Raw genomic sequence first — 14,300 nt, forward strand, 5'->3', positions numbered from 1 at the left:
TATATATATATATCGTGGTATCTGCTTACGCGACGCTTACTGCTAACAGTAACGACAAAAATTGTTCATCTGTATCTGCACCGCTTGAAGGATACACATCTACGCGGATTCATACCTACGGAAGGAGGGAACCGAAAGAACAGAGCGGTAAACGGCATCTTCGAACAAAAAATAATACTGTAAGGCACAACAGCCGCAAAACGCATGGGTGCCGCACCGAGCACCGAGGTTCTTCGCGCGGCGCCGTTTTGTCCGACGCGCAGTGGGGCTGGTCGTGTCCTCGCGTTGATCCCCGTGACGGAAGAGTTCTTCCCCTCGCCCGATGTCCCACTGTTCGTGCAGTTCTATGAGGCCCGCACCGACCCGTACGTGCGTTACTACCTGCGCAACCACTGCTTCTATCCCCACAACACCAGTTTAGGCGGCAACAGTGCCGACGAGAACGACACGAACGGCGTGCGGCTTGACCAAATTCCCCCCGCCATGTGCACCAGGAAGGAGTACTACGACTGGTGTATGTCAGCTGTGGGGAGGAATCGCCGCTACCACACCAACGCAGAGTTGCTGCAAGACTACAATGCAGTGCCGTCACGACGGCACTTGATACGCCCTGTTCCCTGCGCTGTTGTGTTTCAGTACGACGATGAATACAACGCGCCGGAGGGGTGTGTGTCGCTTGGGGACAAGGTCGTTCGCGTCATCGGCGGTATCGGCTGCCTGGAGAACTCGCCCGAAAGCACCAGCGGTGGCGGCGGCAGTAACCAAGACGAGGCGGAGTTGACATTGGAATTGACGATGTTCGTTCGCAAGTCTGCAGGAGACCATAACATGGTGCGTGTGATGCTGCTTTCGGCGTGGCTTCTCCACGAGCACTGCGTGAAGATATGCGGTCTGCCATGTGTCCCATTGCTGTCTGTGACGTTGCGTGGGCTGAAGACAAACATCCCGTTTCTCTGCTTCCTGCGTGAGATGCGGTACCGTGTGGGGCTCCTGCAAGGCAACACGGCCAAGCACTGCACGTGGATCGACGGCGCCTTCATATGCAGCTGCTTCACCGCCTCACACGCGTCGGAATTGTGTGAGGCCTTTGCTCATCACTACCAGCTGCTGCTGAATGCCAAGTCACGCGTGAAAATGGACACTGCACTGTTACCGGTAGCGAATCGCCTGCAACCCGCGCAGGACGGCGGCGATGTGAGCGTTAGCGCTGACATGGAGGACACAGTGTCTTTCACCCGCATGCCTAGCAGCGGACGCTTTAAAAAACAGTCCTTCACGCTACGTGGTGTCATTGATACAGCGAACACTGTCATCCCCGAAATGGGCCGCGGTACGGAAGATGTGTACCTCGTCTGCACTGACGCAACTGTGCGTATCGAACGCAGCGAGGATGGCACCGTCAGCAAGGATAGCCTTGACCACGACGGTGGTGAGGCGATGGTTCTTCAGGCCGCGCCACTCAAAGTAAAGCGTGGGGATGTTCTTCGCTTCTTCCCCGACGATGCGGCGGCGCGGCAGCCGTCGAACAGCCACTGCATGACAGATACCATCACCACTCCGCTCGGGTGTGACAAAACCTTTGGCAAGGACACCACCTGCGAGGGAGAACTCAGGCGTGGCACGTGGATAGTGGACACAACCGTCAACTTGGAAAACGTCCTCCTGGCGCTCGTCCACGATGAGTGCAAGAACGCGCGGGAGGCCCCTGCCAGTGACCCGCACTGGCTACGCTGCAAGGAGACAGGTGACCTTGTGTGCGACGGCAATTTTTATATTTGGTACTTCGAGCGTGGGGGCGTGACGTACTACTACGGCACTCTGCCGAAGTTCGCGAACAGGTTAAAAAAACGCCACGACACACAGAGGCGTCGTCCTCCCATCACTGCCACACTGACGAGTGATGCAGCAACAGCAGAAGCAGCATCAGCAGCAGTAGCAGCGACTTCGAGATGCGATGAAGCGGCCCAATTCCCTGCGACGACAGACGCACTGCAGAATGAGCTGCGGCCTCAAGGGGGGCCTTTGATGGGCCACAAGGATCTCTTTGAAAAGCAAGGCGATACCGCTGCTCAACAGTTTCCGGCCATCGTGGGCAATGTGAGCCATACAACACCTTTTTTTGACCACACTGCACTACCTTCAGTCGACGTGATGCAACAACATTACACAGAGGGATCGCGCTTCATGCTTGTGCAACCTGCAATGCCCTACAACTCCGTCTCCGGTGGGTCGGCGGGTGCACCTTTCACGGCGGCTCAAATGCCATATTATCAGAGCGGCATCAACAACTGTGCAGTGTACCCTTCCACGACCTCATCGCTGCTGCACTGCATGCAGCCTGTGCACCCACTGCAGCTACAGTGCCTATCGCCGATGCAGCCGATGCAGTACGTACCATGGATGCAGCCTCTACAACAGACACCGGCGGCTATGTACGCCTATTTTAACCCTGCAGCGCCGCAGACACAACCACAGCAGCTGCAGCCTGTGCCGTTCATGCATCTGCGGCCCCCGGCAGCGGCATAGCCTCTGTGCAGTGCGCCGCTGCTGCCGCAGCCAGCCGCCTACTGGTGCGGGATCTAGCTGAAGGATGCAAGGAAATACAACAAAAACAACAAAAATGACATCAACAACGTCATTATCAACAAAAAGGAAAAAAAACGAAAGCTACTCGCTGAACATTGCTGCTGCTGTTTCACGGACCCCATCATAATGTGGCACCTTAGTGGCCTGGTACCCATCTTTACAATTCTCTTTATGCGTGATGGAGCTCTCCTCGAGGCCCGTGTTTGTGAGAGTGTCTGTGTCTCCTTATATTATTTTATATGATGTGGGCTAGTGCAGCAACAGCAGCAGCAGCAGCAGCAGCAACGCTAATAACAAGAACAGCGGCAGCGAGGAAATTAACACTAAAAAACAACTGCATAGGGGGGGGGGAGTTCCAGCCGAGGTGGTCATCACTGCTCTCCACTCTCTTTCCCAATTCAATCCGTCTTAAACAAGAAGGCGCAGGGGGTGTGAGTTCGGGGTTGTGTATTGGGCGCCTAACATCCGAACTCGTGAATAATGGGCGTCGGTAATCAACCAAAAACAATGCAAGAAACAATGTATGAAACAAAAATCAACAGTCAGACAGATCAACACAGTAAACGGTGGGGCAAATATATATATATATATATGTGTGTGTCGATGTGTTATTGTTATTATTATTATTAACAGGAGGATTTCGCCACGGTGTGGAAGCATAGCCGCCTTTACAGCCGCCGTGCCACCCTCGAGCCATACGGACCCACCTTTGCTCCTCATTCACTGAAAGAGGAGCAAATTACCAGAGTCGAGATCCTTTTTTCTTTTTCACACACACTTTGTGTTTCACTTCATCTTCTTTGTTTTTTTTTTTTAAATTTGCCTTTGACTTCATTTCCTTCCCCCTTTTTTTTCGCGTTGCTTTTCCCGTGATCGTGCTGTTTCCGCCGCATTTTCTCTCCACACGCCACCTCCGCGTGGGAGTTTCATTGCGAGGGGCGGTGGCACAGCAGCGACACGACGGGGGCGGCTACCCATCTCGGGCGAACACAACACCACGCTTGCGCTTATGTGTCTCTCTCTGGGGGCTAACGGAGGCGTGGCGATGAAAATGCAACACGGTGTGAAAGCGAAAATGATTTTGTACGAATGAGCCCATACACACATGCACAAGCAGAAACATTTTTCCACTTTTCTCGTCTCTACCAGAGGGGGAGACACCGTCAACGTGCGCGGTATGAGCAAGAGTTTCTTTATCTATTATATGTTTATAATTTTTATGTATTCATGTACAAACGGCAGAGAAACAAATTTTGGGGTGACGACCCACGGGTTACTTTGTGTTCCCCCCCCAGCTGCAGATTAATCGGTTCGGGGGGAGGGGGAGTCAATAGGAAGCAAGTGCGTGCTGACTATTTGGCGTGTAGGGGGGCATTCCACGTGCATGCACCCCTTCTCACATCTCGACGCCCTGAAAGAGATGAGAAGATTTACATGCATGCATCTGGTATTCTTTCTCCCATCCTTGGACCCAGCAGCAGCCGCAGCAGCAGGGGTGGGGTGAGGGGAACTAAAGTATGGAAGGGGAGGGCAGTTATGAACGCCAGGTAACCAGCCGGAGCGAGAGAATTAGTGAGGAAAAGAAATATATATATATATATATATATATATATGTATGCTTGTCATTGTCTGTGTGTGTCCTCAGTTACACACAGACGCGCCACCACACGGACGCTNGCAGCAGCAGGGGTGGGGTGAGGGGAACTAAAGTATGGAAGGGGAGGGCAGTTATGAACGCCAGGTAACCAGCCGGAGCGAGAGAATTAGTGAGGAAAAGAAATATATATATATATATATGTATGCTTGTCATTGTCTGTGTGTGTCCTCAGTTACACACAGACGCGCCACCACACGGACGCTCACAACCCCTTCAAGCCACAGCGCTGCTTGTGGGCGGCCCGCAAGCACGCGTAAATACCAAGCAAGCTACAACCGAACACGTTACACATACCCACAAGAGAACAGACGACAATAAAAGAAGAAAACAAAACAGAATGCCCCCCCAAAAAGAACAACAACAACAAAGAAAGAGAATGGAAGGCGAAGCAGGGCACATGGAAGACGGGGAAATTAATGCGCTCTGAACACCATGTGCTCTTGGTCCGCGTTTCGTTCTTCTTTTGTTGCTTTGCCATTGGCACCGTTCTACTCCCGGCATCTCCCTTGTCTATTTTTATGCCGCGTTGCTTTTTGTGCCTGCTGTTCCATGCGCTTCTTTCTCTTTTTTTCCGGGTGCTCTCTCAGTGTTTTGACACGTCGTCTTTGCCGTGGACTGTGCGCGTCTTCTCGTTTTTCTTCCCTGGTTGCCTTTGTTGCTTTCTTTCTGCCTCGCCCTCTCAGCTTAATCTGTTTCTCTCTCTTTTTTTTTTTGCTGCAGATGATGATGCTTTGTCTTCGCTTCATCTCCCCCCCCTCTATGCTCTCGATTGCTTTGCGTACACGCGCACCCACGCACATACCCCCAGAATGATAATCGTCATCATTGTCTCTCTATCTCTGTCTGTGTGTGTGTCTGTAGGCGCGCTAGACTGGGCCAATTGACCTCGGTGCATTTGTTGCATGCTCCTTTTCTTTTCTTTCGTGCTTCGAGTTTACGGTGGGCGGCATTCGTGCGAAACGCTTCTTTCAAATGACTTTTGTTGACTCTCGTGTTTGTGTATTTCTGCTCCTATTCCCATCTTTGCTTCAATTGTTTGCCTTGGTTTGCGGGAACAAGAATTTCGCTTTCTTTAAAAATATGTTTGTTGCTTTGCCACTGCTGTGCCGCTTTCTCAGAGCTACCCACGCAGACACAATTTCCATTGTCTCTCTATCTATCTATATATCTATCTCTCTCTCTCTCTATATATATATATGTGTGTGTGTATAGGGTTGTGTATGTGTAAATGTGTGCTGCTCGCCTCAAGGAGAACCTGGGGAATGTGTCTAATGTCTTTTTCTGCGAGGGAAACGGTAATGATGATGGTAATGCATTCGAAGAGTACGAGGAGAGTACGAGGAGCTTGAGAGGGAAATAGCAGCAGAAGCAAGGAAAATAGAGCGGGGGAGACATCTCTCTTTCGCACACACACACACACTCACTGCCTCACTCCCTCCATAAGTGCCGGTGGCAACGAAACCAACTCTGACGGTGGACATATCGTTGTTTGCACGGCGCTGCTACGGGCTGAACCTTTCCCTTTGTATCTGATTGCTCCCTCTTTCCCTGTGTGTGTACTGTCTGAAAGGAGAGGCTAAGGGAAAGAAGAACAAACCCCAAGGCACATTCACAGTCAGTAAGAAAGCCAGGTCTGTGGTAGAGTGTGTGCTTCACTCTCGTCAGTTTTTGCACGTTTCACCGATCAAAACACACACACACACACACACACACACACACAAAAGTTGCAACATAAGAAAGAAAACAGTCAAAACAACAACAAAAATACAAAACCAAACGAAGTGAATATTTATTGGGCGCTGTCCAGGCCGAAGCACGACAAACAAGCCCCAAAAGGGCAGAGAAGCTCAACACTGTTACACCAAGGACGCTAAACAGGCGTGAGCAAAGAAGATGGGTGCAGTCCCAAGTCGCGAGACCCTCCAGCGCGGTCTCTACCAGCTGCCCGACTACGGCCAGCGGCACCGCATAGTCCTCATCCCCCTCACGAAGTCGTTTTTCCCCTCCGCCGACTGTCTGCTGCTGCGGCAACTCTTCGACGCTCGCTGTGATCCGTTTGTCCGGTACTACCACGCCTACGACGAGCACTTTCGGCAGACGGAGCAGGACAGTGCAGCTGGCGCCGTCGAAGATGACGTGACTCACACAGCGGAGAGGAATGGGTGGCGCGCCGATGCATTCCCGTCCATGGAATGCACACTAGAGGAGTTCTACGAGGCGTATGTCTGCCGTGCAGGGGAGTCGTTGCTCTTTGACACCGATGAGGAGATGATGAGCGCGCACGCGAAGCGTCCGCACCGGCTGCGGCCTGTGCCGTGTGCTGTGGCGTTTGCGTACAACCGTGAACCCGCTACGGCACACATGGACCGCGGTAAGCAGGGGGCTAGCGGCGGGCTGCCCCATCCACCGGAGGACGCAGAAGGCGGCGAACCGGGCAGTACTGTACCCCTTGAATTGAACCACACGTACTCCTCACCAACAAGCGATACCCCTGCACTGAATGAAAGTGTAGAGATTTGCGGCTGGTACGTTCAGGCGGTTGGCTTCGTCGGTGACGTGAATGCCCTTCGCGTGGACGTGCTTGGTGATGATCTCTTTGAGAGTGATTACCAACTGCAGATCTTCATGAACAAATCTGTCGGTGACCACAACTCGATGCATGTCCTCTTTACTGCTATCTACACCTATGTGGCGCAGTGGAGAGGAGCTGTAATGGCAGGAAAAAGGGGAGATGCTGGTGCGCTGCTTCCCACGATGATACAACGGGAGCAAGAGAAGGAACATTCCTCATTTCCTGGCGATAAAAACTGGTCAATGCCCCCCATGAGGTCTGTGAGTATGCTGAGCAGGCGGGCGAATGTTCCGATGTTGTGCTTCCAGCGCGGTGTAAGGGCTATGCTCATTGGTATGGGCTTTAGCAAAGAAGTCAAGAGTAACAGTTATAATCTAGGCAGTAGCGGTGGTGAGGGCGGCATGCGTGTGGGCGGAGGTGCCGGTGACGATGCGTCTCGGCGTACAAGCAATTATACAGCTTCGGGAAGAGTTGAAGCAGCGTCAACTGGTGCAGAGACGGAAGGGGAGGCAAATATGCGATATCTTGATCAGATTGCCGCGGAAGATCTCATGATCACATGGGTAAAAAACGACTATGTCTTCGCGCAGCTCTCTGAGGATGTTGCGTCTTGTTCAGTTCGTTATGTTGTGGAATGCATTTGCCGTCATGAGCACCCTCTGGACTCGTTGCGAGCGCGGCGTATGCTTCTTCAGCGCTCGGAAGGAGCGGACGCAACAAACATTCAGCGTTCGCCACTTCGCACCGACGGCAGTGGCCAAGATACGACGTCTTCACCTACTTCAGTGCAGAATATGGATGAACCTGTCAGCGAACGGGCAATTCGAGCAGCGAGAAGCATGGGCATTGCTGGCATTGCCGTCCCGCAGCTACGGGAAGAGTCGGTGGTTGTCGAGGAGTGGCCTGAAGAGGGAATGGACTTGACTGCTCTCGTCAACAGCGCCGACGCGAATACACATTTCTACTGGGTCATTGGAAACTCTGAGGCGGCACGGGTAAGTGCTGCCGCAGCGTTCGCAGCGTGGGAGGCGAGCGGGTGGCCCGTTGATGTTGACAATTCCAGTAACCAAATCATTTCTGCAGGGGACACCGCTACGCCACCGATGATGGCGATTGGTGAGTCGCTGCACCTTTTGGCACTTCCACGTAAGGCGGATGAGGAGGAGACGGTGCGCAAGGAGCTACCACACACACAGCGCGTGCTGCGGCGTGGCTTCTTTCCACTGGAGGAGCTCCTGCTCGCTGAGCTGCACAACGCCTGCAAGTGGGCTCGAGAGGCGGATGTGTACGCAGAGAATTGGGTGCGCGTCAAGGACGCCGAGCAGCCGCCCGCATCCGTCCGCCTCACGCCGGCGCCTGACGGGGCAGTCGACGGCTCAACGCCGGCTTTGGCCGCCGCTGTGGCGCGACTCGTCGGCGATGGCCCGCTGTGCCTCTGGCGTGTCCCGCTCAGCACCGGTGCGGTGCGCGTTGTGGCCGTCACACCACAGTTTGCAAGGCCTCCGCGGAAGAAGCGGGTACGACGGAGACCTGCACATCGCCCATTGAACGCAGAGCCGAAGGTGGGGACTACCACGCCACAAACAGCCACCAAACCAATCGCAGTGACAGTGCAGCCTGCCACGGCAACTGTGGACCCCTGCAGCCACGCCTCCCTGTCGTTACCGACAGCGTTGCCGGTGCCTGAGCTGCCGTCACCGACAAGTGTGGATCCGTGCACGACCGCGATCCCTGTTCCCGACGGACGACATTTTTTCCAACCCAGCGGCCCTTCGCACCTGCAAGTGCAAGAAAAACAACAAGAACAACAACGACGACAAGAACGACAGAATCAGCTGCAGTTTCAACAACAACAACAACAACAACAACNACATCATCATCATCATCATCATCCACGGTATGCAACACCGCCTCCACCACCCCTCCGCCACAACCAGTATATCCTTCAATACCACAGTCGCACAATTAGCGATGGCATTCGGGTATCGTTTCGCGGGTCAAATGTAGATGCANCCGCCACAACCAGTATATCCTTCAATACCACAGTCGCACAATTAGCGATGGCATTCGGGTATCGTTTCGCGGGTCAAATGTAGATGCAGGAACATCACCAAGACTCTCATTGTGCAGCAGAGGTACGAAGGACGACCATTGCGAAGTTAAATCAGGCGACGATGCTTCTGGATCCTTCCATCGGCGCACTCATACGGAAGGTTGCTACTTTTCTCCACTGATGCCCACTCCACCACCCACGTGGGATAGTGGTGCCGCCTTTTGGCAACACTCAGCACCTGACGACCGGCTGCATGGCGCCCCGCCGTCTTATTATAACGCGAGGGCCCAACCGCAACTTTCTTCATCCCCCCCTCAGTCTATTACAACATTCCCGCGGTTAACTGCCTTTGACCAGCGCTGCTTCGGACCACCATGGGGAGCGGACCAGAGCGCCAGCAGCTGCTGTGAGAGCGGAAGAATGTCTCCATCAACCACTCGTTTTCAAGATCCTCAGTGTTCGATACCGCTCATCCCGGATGGAGATCGAATAGATGAAGATGGATACAGTAACACCGGCATTCACGTGACGGTACGCCACGGCTTGCCGCACTACCGCACTCCGAGTTCAATTAACTACAGTGACACCGCAAGCAACCAGGAAGCCCCAGCGACAAGAGTGAGTCCGGCCGGCACGTCAATGCAGCGCCACGTGCGCACCGGAACGTTCCACTGGGATTGGAAGAAGTCAGAGCAGCAGGAATATAAGGACGTTCTGTAGTGTACAGACACGCAGACATGAAGGAAAAAAAAACATTACCACAGTGGCTACCCCCCCCCTTCTTTCAAAAGCAAGGAAAACAAAAAGCAATAGGTCTTGGGCATCGTGTGTGGCTATTTGCAAGGGAATACACACACACACACACACACAGCAACAACAACAACAACAAAAAGACAAACAGAATGTTTCTCTGCTGGACAACACCAAACAACGATTACGTGCCCTACGTGTGTACTCACTTTCCCTCTCTTTTTTGTCTTATTCCTGTTCTATGCGGTAGATTCGGTATAGAAGCGACACAGCCTGTACTAGGGAGGAGGGAAAACACTCGAAGGAGAGCGGTAGCCAGGTCTCACGCTTAAGAGAGACTTTCGCGCCCGGACCACAACTTTGCTTATTGTGACACACTCACGCAAAGCACGCGCAGACGCACACCACACCACACCACACCACACCACACCACACCACACCACACCATTCAGTACATTTTTTCATTGCTTTTTTTCGTTTGTAGGAGTGTGGTCACTAATACAACCGCTAGCACCTATTCTCGGCGAGTGCGTTCGTAAGCAAACGAAGAAAATAAGTTGTCTTTTTCTTTTGTGAGTATTGAACCAAAGACGTGTTATTATCCCCTTGCAACACTTTGGCAAGCAAAGCCAAAAGAAAGAAAAAGTGAGAAGGCAACACGGAATAAGAAACGGATACCCGGAAAGGAATTGCATAGGACGAAAAGCAACGAAGCAAAAAAACAAACAAACAGAACCAACAAAAAACAACAACAACTAAGCAGCATCCATATATATAAAAAATATATTTATTCATAAAAAATATATGGGTGCTGTGCCGAGCCGTGAGACGCTGCGACGTGGACTATATGTTGTGCGCCAACCCACTAGTGGAAGCCACGGCAGCAGCAAAAAACAAGATATTGTGTTGATCCCCCTCACCAAGGAGTTCTTTCCATCGCCTGACTGCGCATTGTTCGTGCAGTTTCACAGGGCTCGCTGTGACGCCGGGGTAAACTACTACTTTCGCCGCCCCGGAAACCCCGGCGACCTCAGCAGGATTCCAGCAACCGACAGCAGCGACGATGACGTATCGTACCCGTCGCGAGAGGTGCTGTACCGCGGCGTCGTCGAGCGTGTGGAGGAAATGCTCTTCGACACCGATGAGGAGATGCGGCAGGCCCATGAGCGTGCACTGGGAGGGGCTGCTGCTGCAGCGACGGGCGACGCGAAGAAGCGAGTGCTCCCCATTCTATGCGCTGTCGCCTTCCGTTACGACCCCAACAAACTTTCACAGCAGCTAGGCGGCGGGAACAACAACCTTCAGCCACACTTACAGGCTGTGCTGGAGCAGGGCGTCTTCCTCTGCGGGTCCATTGTGAATATTGTCGGCTGCTTCGGGTTTGTGCCTATGGAGGTGGAGGGCGTGCAGGTGGCATCTGTATCTGCCGCGAGCCAGGGGAATGCCAGTGGAGGGAGCCACACGTACCACTCCGCCAAATCACCAGGGCACCCCTCTCTGCGTGACGGGTCGGTACTCGCCAGCCACCGAAGTTCGCTGCTCTCTCCTCCCTTAATGTCGCCTCCGCAACCGCCACAGGAGCGCCACAAGGACCCCTCCGCCGCTGTCTCCGGGCCTTACCAACGTCTGGCTGCGCAACGCACACCAACGTGCGCCTCGTCTTACGCATCCACACCGTCGTACGACCCGCACCAGCAGCACCGCTCACGTGTCACTTCTGCAAGACCGCCAACGGCAGTAATCCAACTTCAAGGCATCGCGGGAGAGAACTATCGGCATTTCGCCTCGCTGCCGCCCCCTGTGGCGGCTCCGCTGGCGGCTATTGTTTTTCTCACAAAGTCGGCTGGAGAGCAGAACCTCAGTCGTGTGACCTTCATGGCTGCGAGCACGTACTATAACCAGCTTATTGAGGCTGGTGTGCTGCAGTCTCCTGCACCACAGGGGGCGCATCCGTCTCGCTATCCGAAAAATAACATGCCTCCGTTGGATACCTTTAGCTTCTCATCACTTATGACAAACGTTCCTATCCTCTCCTTTGTGTATGAGATGCGCTGCCGTTGGCAGCACCTGGGGCTTTTGTCTGACCCGGGAAGCGGAGGGCACTCGCGGTCGAATTCGTTAAGCAGCTCTACTATCCTTGCTTCCTCTGCTGTTCCTCCATACCTGGCACGTGAGGACATGGAAATGTGGATCACCGATGACAATATGTTCCATGGCCGCATCGGAAAGGAACTTGCGGAGCGACTGTGTTACTCGCTCGCGGAGAAGCCTGAAGTTATTTCGAGGCGTGTAGAGCCTCTGCCTGGTGATGACACATTTTGGCGTTTCCGTGGCCTCGTGGACCGAAACTGCCCACCGCCACTCCCCCGCAGCGAGGGCGGCGACACGGACATTGATGAGCTCGATGTGTACGTAATGGGCGCCGCAGTGATGGACGGTTTTGACGAGGGAGATGTGCTGCGCTTCGACACAGAGCATCACCTCTGGGTTGCAGACCGCACCATTCCGCTCGACGCTGTGGTGCTGGCGGCGGTGCGGCCGCACTCCAGGGCGGCACGCGAGGCCCCGCCCGATGACCCTGGCTGGGTGATGCGGCCGGAAGACACCGAAGATGAGGAAGAAGCAGAGGAAGAAGTTGAAACGGAATTAGAGGAGATGGAGGAAACGAAAGCAAACGGGGTAGTGGAGGCCGGATCCGAGACGGCATGCGAAGACAGGGCGGAGGGGGCGACGGAAAAGAAGAAACGACAAGTTCATGTTCGGAAGGGGAACTTTTACATTTACCGCTTTGAACTGAATGGCAGGACGTACTACCACGGCACCGTCCCAGACTTCGCAAATCCTAACAAGAAGAATGTACAGCAGGCCCTTCTTGCATCAGAGAAGCTGGCAACAGGCGTCGGGGCTGCGAAGGGCACACCGCTTTTGTCTCCCAACAGCGCCTCCTTTAAGGAGGAGATACAACAGCAAAACGGGAGCCGAGGAGGCGCTGCGAGGGATGCCAAACTCCCCTCCATCACGTCGGCGCTCTTTTCACTCATGCCTGACGGCGCAGCTGATGAAGGAGAGGCGGAAGGTGTTGCATACTTGCCCACACGTGTCAAGTCTGTGGCGATCGACGCGGCGAGACGGTGGATGGGGACATTGTTTCAGTACGCAATGGGTGGCCACCAGGTGGCGGGGAGTACCGCGTCGATTCCACGCTCGTCGGGTGTCTCAACTCCTGTGTCGCGGCGGCAGGCGACCTTTGTGGAGGTTGGGCCAGGCGCCATGCAGAACGCACTGTCGCAGGAAGGCGTTGAAGAAGGAAAGGGATTCGTCAAGCGCTTCGTTCATGACACGAAATACGTTTGGGATTGGCGAAGATCGTGAGAGATGTATGCTTCTCGGTCAGACTTTTTAAAAGTCTCTTGCTCGTTGTTGCCCCTATATCCGTCATTGCGCCTCGGTCCGGTCTTTTGTATGCTGATGTGGCAAAGATATTTATAACTGCTGTTGATGGTTTTTAAAGGGGAGCATATGGTGCGTAAACATTCATTTTATCTATCAGCGGTGCTTCATTGTGCGCTCTGCCACTTATATACCTTGCTTATTCACCAATATTTCACGACTACCCAAACAGGGGAAAGTGGGCTGTAGTTTCCAACGATAGGTGCACCATCGCGCTTGGTTTTCTCTCCTTCCTCAGTCTCTTTTTCTGTGGGTTGGCGCAGGTATGACTGAAACAGATAAGAGTATTCCCGTTCTTGGCGACATCGTCGAGCGATCGGTGGGTGGCGTTGAGGACACTGCCGATGTCGCACACAATCGAGGCTCATTGCGCCCCATTCAGGCAGTTCTTGGTAGGCCATTTCCATCCCTGCGGTCAAATCATTTTTACGGTCTCCACACGAGCAGCGAGCGCCACCATCTGCACGACGGTGCCCCTGCTACTACCAATATTACTACTACTACGGCTTCTGCTGCTCCAGGCGGGTTCACAGCACACGTTCAACCGACGCTAAACGATAGCGGCGACCAAGCTGGGATGTGTTTACGTGAAGGTGTGGGCGGCCTCGCATCCATGGCGCGCCAGCATCAGTGGGAGCCGAAGGAGTTCGATGATTTGGAAAAAGGCTATTACGCCGTACCACTGTTCTCTAGCACGGGTGAGCCTGCAACAGCAGAAGGCGCGTCCGACGTGGTTCACGGCGAGGCGTACGTGGAATTGTTGCTGCGGTTTCTGTGCAGCACCGTCCGCAAGCATCGCGAGTGTGCTACTGCAGCACTTCTGGAGCGCCTCGGTGTGGACTCTAAGCTGCGGGAAAGGTGTGCCTTCGGCCCTGGATGCGCGCAACTTGTACGCTTCATCATCATGGAGCTTTCTGCTGGACACGCGGTGCCCTGCAGTACTTCTGCAGAGTGCCTCGTCCACCTTTTCTACAACGCCACGGCAGAGGTGGTGGAGGCAACCGGCGAGATCGGCGCTCCACCAACGGACCCTACCGCGTCCTCGAGCGACACGAAAGGCACCACCGCCGATGACGCGACCTTTGCGGAGCTCTCTGAGTGGATGCGTAGCGGTGAGGACAGGTCGCTTACGATGGAGCGGCTGGGACTGACGGTGGCCGTCATGGACGCGCTGGGCCTGCTGCCACCGTCGCTTGCCGCGCGGCTGCTGCTGGGGAGCGGCACACCGTCGC

At 54.1% G+C, this 14,300-nt stretch overlaps 5 protein-coding genes across 5 annotated transcripts; all 5 read left to right on the top strand.

Annotated features, from left to right (window-relative positions):
* Nucleotides 1-204: 204 nt before the first annotated feature.
* Nucleotides 205-2,526, top strand: DQ04_01571110 (hypothetical protein; the record flags this gene model as incomplete). Its single annotated transcript, XM_009310873.1, has 1 exon — nucleotides 205-2,526. One exon carries the CDS (start codon nucleotides 205-207, stop codon nucleotides 2,524-2,526), a length of 2,322 nt encoding a protein of 773 aa, XP_009309148.1.
* A 3,610-nt stretch (nucleotides 2,527-6,136) lies between these two features.
* Nucleotides 6,137-8,911, top strand: DQ04_01571120 (hypothetical protein; the record flags this gene model as incomplete). The annotated part of the gene is made up of 1 exon (XM_009310874.1): nucleotides 6,137-8,911. The coding sequence occupies one exon, from the start codon at nucleotides 6,137-6,139 to the stop codon at nucleotides 8,909-8,911; it is 2,775 nt and encodes a 924-aa protein (XP_009309149.1).
* Nucleotides 8,912-9,048: 137 nt separating this feature from the next.
* Nucleotides 9,049-9,588, top strand: DQ04_01571130 (hypothetical protein; the record flags this gene model as incomplete). Its single annotated transcript, XM_009310875.1, has 1 exon — nucleotides 9,049-9,588. The coding sequence occupies one exon, from the start codon at nucleotides 9,049-9,051 to the stop codon at nucleotides 9,586-9,588; it is 540 nt and encodes a 179-aa protein (XP_009309150.1).
* An 834-nt stretch (nucleotides 9,589-10,422) lies between these two features.
* On the top strand, nucleotides 10,423-12,990 carry DQ04_01571140 (hypothetical protein; the record flags this gene model as incomplete). The annotated part of the gene is made up of 1 exon (XM_009310876.1): nucleotides 10,423-12,990. One exon carries the CDS (start codon nucleotides 10,423-10,425, stop codon nucleotides 12,988-12,990), a length of 2,568 nt encoding a protein of 855 aa, XP_009309151.1.
* A 343-nt stretch (nucleotides 12,991-13,333) lies between these two features.
* DQ04_01571150 (hypothetical protein) lies at nucleotides 13,334-14,300 on the top strand (the record flags this gene model as incomplete). Its single annotated transcript, XM_009310877.1, has 1 exon — nucleotides 13,334-14,300. A coding segment is annotated over one exon (967 nt), but the record flags the coding sequence as incomplete, so codon positions are not given.

The sequence above is a fragment of the Trypanosoma grayi genome (genome assembly GCF_000691245.1).
Source record: "Trypanosoma grayi strain ANR4 Tgr_157_V1, whole genome shotgun sequence".
Classification (NCBI taxonomy): domain Eukaryota; phylum Euglenozoa; class Kinetoplastea; order Trypanosomatida; family Trypanosomatidae; genus Trypanosoma; species Trypanosoma grayi.